Here is a 7,822-nt window from a genome sequence, read left to right on the forward strand (position 1 = left end):
CTAGAGATTGATGTTGTAATTGTCGACTCAAATTTGACCCTCGAACACGCCCGACGTTTGCCGACCTACTCCGGAATATAACACCAATCGAACACCAGTCACTCATGGCCAAACTTTCCGACTACCCCGAATATCTTAAGCATTTTGAAACATTCTGCTGACGCTGGCGAATAGTAGCAGCCGACCACAATACAGCTATACAAATCGAATTTGAGTCAAATTTGACTGCAAACCATGCCCGACCAACTCCCGAACACTTACAACCACACACACTCTGACCACTCCTCACCAACTCCCGAACACCAGCCAACCATGCCGAACTTCCCGTCTACACCCGAATGTAAACATTTTGAAATATTCGTCTGGTGCAGCCAAATAGTAGTCGAACATATCCGAACACCAGCGGACCTTGCTCCCGACTTACTCCTAACCATGGTTGCGGGGAGGTCGGGAGGTCAAATTCGGCTACATGTATGGCTTTAAGCTCTCCGAGCGCGGTCTCATGAATTGGTTCTCACGGTATAACATAATGGGATCAAATAATGCAATGGATACAACCAATGACGTAGACAGTGTACGTCAATGCTCAAAGATTATCAGTCAGTGAAACATATCTTGATACTTATACAAAGCGAGCTTTAAGATTAATTCAATTATCCTAATAATCAACATGATCCTACAAGTCGACGAAGTCATTGCCCTGAATGAGGCTATCCGCCACCCAGAGAGTGGGATTAGATCCCGATAAATGGAGGGTGTCACTTTGTAACGTGGGAAGGTGATCTTGTGGTTAGAGTTGTGGTTAGATCCTGAAGGTTCTGGGTTCGAATCCCGAGCAGGCCTCAATGCTGTGTCCTTCTTGAGAAAGGCACTTTACACCTATTTCCTCACCCGAATAATGACAACTTAGCTTTGGGACGTCCTCTCGGACAGCACGTAAAGCTGGAGATCCCGTGTTAGAGGAAAGATACACCTTGAGCACGTTTGAGTAGTCCTTCCTGTTGTGAGTGATTCAAACCTTACAGTGGTTTAAACCTTACGCAGTTTGTACTTACTGTACACAACTGCTGTGTTACGCCAAAATGCGATTTACCGGTTATGCGAAACAAACAAACTGTGAGACACGGTTTATGAACGGCGAGAAACTGCAACACGGGAAATATGTTCTCCTTGTTATTCGACCTCCAACTAGGTTGAGGTTCCTTCCTCTCACGGAGAAAACCAGCTAAAACGGTTCTAGAAACTGGTCAACGTCATAACCTTAGCTAGGTTAAGACTATAACTACCATGGTAACAGCAAGCACCAGGATACCCCCAAATACCGTGAGAAACAAACGTTTTCAGTCTGAGAAAGATCAAAAGATTAACATGTTTGGTAAAAACTTACTGCGCTGAGTTATTCAGAACAAAGTCTCTATTGAGGCTAATTTGATGATCCAATAATCGCCATAATCCAGTGGTAGATCAATAAGGCCTTGTCCTGAACAGGACCATTATTCACGTTGATATAAGGGTGTATAAAAGGTGGAAAAGCTAGGCAAAGAGGAAGATCTATTCCTAGTTCGTCCACCGGTATCTGGAAGAAAAATTCTTTTCCTCGGGGAGAAGGAGGATTCATACACCATGACCATGCCGTCCGTGGCAATCGTACTCTGCCTGTTGGGGCTTGCAGGGACGGGCTGCCTCGCCGCTCCCAAAGCAGGCAGCAGTGTCCAGAAGAAGACGAAGGATGATGTCGACAGCATCCAGACGCTGGAGAAGATCATGGACGAGAAAATCGAAGAGATAACAGGTAAAGCCCCTGTCACGCATAGCCGACTATGGTCTCCCGAACACTTCTCGAACTAACCAACATCATGGTTAGGAGTAGGTCGGGAGTTAGGTCTCGGCCGCGTCGGCTACTGTTTTCTGCGCACTCTTACTCTCCAGAGGTTTGGACAGTGGATGGTGGTTTGAGTGTTTTTAGGCTATTTTGTCGGGCTTTCTTTTTTGTACTGGTATCTTTTCTTTGTGCTAGCAGTGCAACGCAAGAAAGCCTAATAAAAAAGCATAAAACGCGCCAAAATAATCTAAAGTCCAAACCTCTGCTTGGAGAGTACACACTCTTGAGTTAGGTACTTATGGAACTGTAGCTATGTACTAGCAGTTGCTTAACTTCGTACCTTGTACAATCGCTGTGCAGTAAAGTTTATGTTATGTCATAACCGCAATTATTGTCCCTGTTTAACAGGAACCGTCAAAAAGCTGGGCAAACAGATGGACGACATGAACGACAAGATTGAAGATCTGGAGAAACGGGCGGACGGAGGTAAGACTTTAATGTCCCTGTCACACATAGCGGAATATGGCCTCGCGAACACAAGGCGAACTCCCCCCAACCATGGTTAGAAGTAGGTCGGGAACACACGGTGGCGAACAAGGTCACCTGGTTCGGTTGGTGTTCGGCCAAATGTTTCAAAATGTTCGGGTTGGCTAATGTTCGGGAGTTGATCAAGGCGTGGTTTACAGTCAAATTTGACCCAAATTCGATTTGTTTAGAGGAGAAGGCATGACCTAAATCTGATCAGACTGCTTTCGAACTTTAGCCAACCTTGATCGGATGGTGTTCGGGAGAAAGTTCTGAATCCAAACTATGGTACGTTACAAAACTCCGCTATCCCATATGACTGATATTTTAAAAATGGATGCCTAAAATGTACTAACTTGGTTAAACTACTAATAGCGATGAATGGTAAATGATGTTTGCCATTGCATAGCGACATTTTGTGACTTATTCAGACTTTGAAGGAAAATAAAACATTTTTGGAGAATTAATGACTAAGAGGGTTAGGGTATGTACCATTGTAAATGTAAACAAGCTTACTTATTCTAGTGTTTAGTGTAGTGTGCGACTGTGAGATTGTAAGTATCAGCACAATGAACACACGTTGACATCTGCCAAGTAGAATTTTGACTAAAGTTTTCAACCTCTTGATTATTAGTATCATACGTTGACTTCATGGTATTTTTTGTCGTCTGTGTACAGATAGCTCAGAAGAAAAAGCCCCCCCTCGCCGTAGACCCCCACATCCGAAGAAGAAATTCAAGGAAAGGTACGTAAATTCACTGACAATGTCACGCGTCTCATCTATATACTTAGCACTGTTGACGTTTTTTGCCATCTTTCGATAGTAGTGCTATATCTATGTTTTTCCGGATAATAAAGGGAAATTATTTGATATAAGATCAAATGTGTGACAGCTTGATTCAAACTATCATACAATAATCTTAGATAAACCATACATACATACATACATACATACATGAAACATGATCTGTTTAAAATTTCCAGATAGTCTTATGTGTTGATTTCTTTGAGCAGCTATTCATTGTGATAAGGGGCTTATTTCGTTGTTTTGAACTGTCTTAGTATCCCAACGCTTTTCCTTGAGATAATTTCAGTCAAAACAAAGTATGTTTATACATCTTGTATATCTTACAACGAGAAACGGAAAATAAATGCTTAAATGATACACAAAAGTGCCATAACAACTATAACTAATGCTAGTAAGGTATTTGAACATTTTTTGTAGGCAGTAGAAGATGAATTATAATATTAACACTTTGTATGCTCTATGACTTGTGTACTATGAAATTATGGTATGAAACATGTATTGTAATCCATAGTGTCACACCTGAATGAATTACGAGTAATATTCCATTCTATTATGTAATTCAATTAGGTATTTCCCTATGATCATCCAATGTGGTTCTAAGACTGTACGTATACTTAAAACACGTCCAGGATGTCAGAAATCTACAATTTCAATTTTTGTTGTTGTTAACTCTACAGCAATGGAACAATGGAAGGTCCCCCACGAAGACGTGGAGACGGCGGTCGAAAACGAGGTGGTTGGGGTAGAGGCAGGAGCAAAGATGGACCGAAGTCATCAGAGGAGACCGATGACAGCTCAGAAGAACGCTCCAGCGAGGAAAGCAAGGAGAAACGGCGCAAACATCCACAAAAACGATGGTGGGGACGGAAGGGAGAAGACGACTCTGAGGATGACGATTCGGATGGCGGGCGTGGTAATATTTTTGGTAGACTGATGAACTTCCGCCGTGGTGGGTGGGGGCAGAATCGGTTTTCGGGCCGACAGGGAGGGGATGATGAGAGGGGACAGGATAGGGGCCATATGGGAGGTGGCTGGGGTGGTTGGGGTAGAGGTGGTAAAAAGGGGTCTATGAGGGGCCGTGATGAAGAAAGTGACCAAAATGGTCGAGATTTTTGGAGGGGTTAATCTACATGTAGGCAGTTCATCTGGACCTCAAAATGTGGCAACAATGGCGATGATATGTTTCATGATACCATGATAACACAGTACACATTCCAGATTCCCACGTCTTAACACCAAGGGCGTTTTGGGCACCCCTAAACACCATGAGAACAATAGATCACAGTGGATAAAAGTTTGAGCACTAGGAGACTTCGTTTCGACGTTTACAGGTCGAGTGACGTCTTCATTTAGCTCTGTAGGATACTGTAGTAGGAAGTACATTGCAATTTGAGTGCATTTGAGTGCATTTAATGCAACTGAACCTTTGATCCGGACCGGTTGATGGACTATGATTTGACTACTGATGTTTCTTGTTGTAACAATTCAAGTATTCACAACTCATGAGATGTAAACACATTGATATTAGAAACAAAGCACAAATAAAAATGACAAGAAGTCATAATAATTGTTCTTGTCATTATTTACTCTCGGCTACAACAATACGCGGTACATTAGTTATAGGTATGTATCTATACATTTAGTATTTTCAATGCTATTTATTTGTATACGACAAAAGCAAAATACATACTTATAGATAGCAAATACAGAGAAGGAAAGGTCTCAGGAATTTAAAACGTATGATGAATTGTTCTAGATTCCTCCAATTTCACTTGATAACTTTACAAATAAAATGATAAAATTAATAGGTATAACTGAAAACATAAGCAAATAATAACTGATAACATAATTATAAACTATACACTTATTACACTATTGCACCATGGGTAATGATTTACACCATTATTGAACTGTACACATTCCAGGTGACCACTTCTTATAATTACCACGACTGAAACCCTTTATCACTGCCAATCCATCCCTTCTGAGGATGAAAAACATACAGATACCTGTGAACCCCCCCAAAAAATCCCGTCCCATAAATAATGATTACCACGTACGTTGACACAATCTCCAACCGTTCTAGTTTCTTATTAACCTCGAAAAGGGTACTATTTCCCTGCAATTCTAACACAACAGAAACGATCAACGATGATGTCAGGGATTGCTTGCATCACACATCTGACGAAGGTTAACGAAATTGACCGAAAATATATGATGAGTCCCCTTTTTCTGTTCGCACAAAGCTTGAACTTTACACCTAAAGAAGCGAGCAATTATTGCCCAACGCCAGGATTTGAAAAAAAAGTGTGTCTAAGTACATGTCCACCATTTACAGATATTCTTGATTATCCAAAACTAAAAGGTACCACATAAACGATTCTCAATGTTAATGAAAGAGAACGTATTTTCCACAAGGTAGTTTGTCCGATTTTGTCTGACCTTATGATTAGTGATATAAGATATGACGACTATATTATAGCTGCTCGGGAACCCAAAACGACATCACCTCTTTCCAAGCTTCATCCAAAATTCATGAGCCTAGCATGTCCAGATCATGAGATACCAAAAACTGAAAATTCCTCTGCAGTTCCATAACAAGCCGCTGGGAGCCTAAAATCTAATAATTTTGGCGTCTCACTAAAACCTATCCACCTTGAGTTATCATGCTAAGACACCGTGATACACACACACATACACACGCACAAACAACGAAATATATGACCTGGCGAATGTAACAACTCGAAGGTAACAATTCATAACAGCAATCGTGTAGACTGTTTCAAAGTTCCAGGGAAACAGTGAAACATTAGACATTTAAGCTGCCGTGAAACCCAATTAGGGAAACCCGCACGGCCAGTGCCATAATAAGTATTAACCGTGCCGAAGAGGATCAATGATTTTACTCATTGAATCATTTCTGATTGAAAGAGCAACGTTTTCCTCCAAAATAGTCGATTAGCACCATAAGCCTGTAGTAGCTTATTAATTCCGTGTCCTGAATGAAGTTAAATACCACCCAGAGTGTTGTTACAGCACCGCATTCTCACGACATTATATATAAACGTTGAGAAACCAAGATAAGAGGCAGATCTGGTCGTACTTTTCAACCGACTAGGCGAAAGGTTTTCTTACTAGAGGAGAGAACAACAACAGGAGGCCATGGCCAGGATGATCCTACTCCTACTGGTTGTTACCGGTACGGGCTGCCTTGCTGCTCCCAGTGCAATGGCGCCTAAAGATGGCAAGTTGATTCTTCAGCTAAATGAGCGAATCGACGACATCGCAGGTGAGAGATCTATCGGCGATACTAATTTCCGCCTTGTATGCTGTCTTTGGCACTTGAAACAGGCGAGGCCAAATGGCAGAACGGCAAACCTTAAGTGCATCACTATAAGAACGATTCGTAAAACAATGTAATGTTTCCTGTCGAAAAGGATTTTTTTTTAGGGTTAGGCTTTTCGACCCGGGTTCGAACACGAGCTTCAGCTCTATTTTTTCACTAATATCTTTACTGTTTTTCACAATGCTGTCGTATACTTGCAATTGAAATATTGCTTTGTAATAGGTTGTTGCTCCTCAATAAAATATAATACGCTCGGATATTAATATTGATATGTCATCCACCATTCAGCGACAGTTTCAAATGACAACGACCGTTTACGAGACAAAACAGTTACTCGTTCATGTCGTGAAAACCCCAAACTTTCCAAAAGTCTTTTAAAGTTTTCTGTACAGCGTACTTATACAACAACCTTAATCTACACAACAAACGTACTGTAACTTTCGTAAGGTTTGCTACAACTTGATTTGAAATCTTTCACTTTGGAGTTGACTGTATATACAATGTTGGAATGTTGACAACCTTGCAAGGGGCCTGTGGTATCAAAAACCATATATTAATCTAGTCCTATACCTGGATGGGTTAAAGTTAGGATCAGGCACTGTTCTAGATCACCCCCTTCGATCGCCTTCCACGATAACTATCGTGGAAAGGGGACCACCTTCCATCGATACATATCGTGCTAGCCGAGTCGGCCGGTCCTACAGCCGACGCCTTCCACGATAGCACAGCGATTCTCATCGATGGTGACATACGCTGGCTGATCAGGCGGGGTCACCGCCCCAGGGTATGCTGGGAAACCCAAAACCAACGCCGCGCTCGGCTTCGGTCTCAAATCACCACCACAGGTACGTATGTTTGACTTGAAGTTTGATGGTTTATAGTTACTCTTAATGGTACATTTCTACTTGGTATTTCAGTGTGATTGTATGCTACCCATTTTTGAATGCTTTATGCGAAAGTTGAGGTTAAGGTTCGCCTGGAATTTTACCAAAAGTTTCCAGGAAATATCGAGGCATGGGGGAGGGGGGTGGTGAGGACGACCTAAAAGTTTCTACAAACTTTCTCGATCACTTTGAGTGCCTCTGTTCTTGAATATATAAGGTCCTAGGGTCAGATTTCCTGCATGGTCGGACCCATTCTGCGGTTTTGGGAGAGACTTGCGTAATTATGCGAGAAGAGACGGCCATCTCAGCCGGGCAGCTCACCTAGCTATAGGAAACCAGCTATAGTATGGTCGTAAATTTAACGTTATATATTCTCGGTAAAATAAATTAGCATTTGGCTACAGAAGAAAACTAATACATCTGATTAAACAGTATAA

General features: G+C 41.7%; 1 protein-coding gene across 1 annotated transcript; it reads left to right on the plus strand.

Annotated features, from left to right (window-relative positions):
* Positions 1–1,536: 1,536 nt before the first annotated feature.
* Positions 1,537–4,280, plus strand: LOC109482277 (CAX-interacting protein 4-like). The gene is made up of 4 exons (XM_019784963.1): positions 1,537–1,792; positions 2,231–2,308; positions 3,026–3,092; positions 3,833–4,280. The coding sequence occupies exons 1-4, from the start codon at positions 1,624–1,626 to the stop codon at positions 4,278–4,280; spliced, it is 762 nt and encodes a 253-aa protein (XP_019640522.1). The 5' UTR covers positions 1,537–1,623.
* The last annotated feature ends 3,542 nt before the right edge of the window (positions 4,281–7,822 follow it).

The sequence above is a fragment of the Branchiostoma belcheri genome, unplaced genomic scaffold (assembly GCF_001625305.1).
Source record: "Branchiostoma belcheri isolate BF01 breed outbred unplaced genomic scaffold, Haploidv18h27 scaffold6, whole genome shotgun sequence".
Classification (NCBI taxonomy): domain Eukaryota; kingdom Metazoa; phylum Chordata; class Leptocardii; order Amphioxiformes; family Branchiostomatidae; genus Branchiostoma; species Branchiostoma belcheri.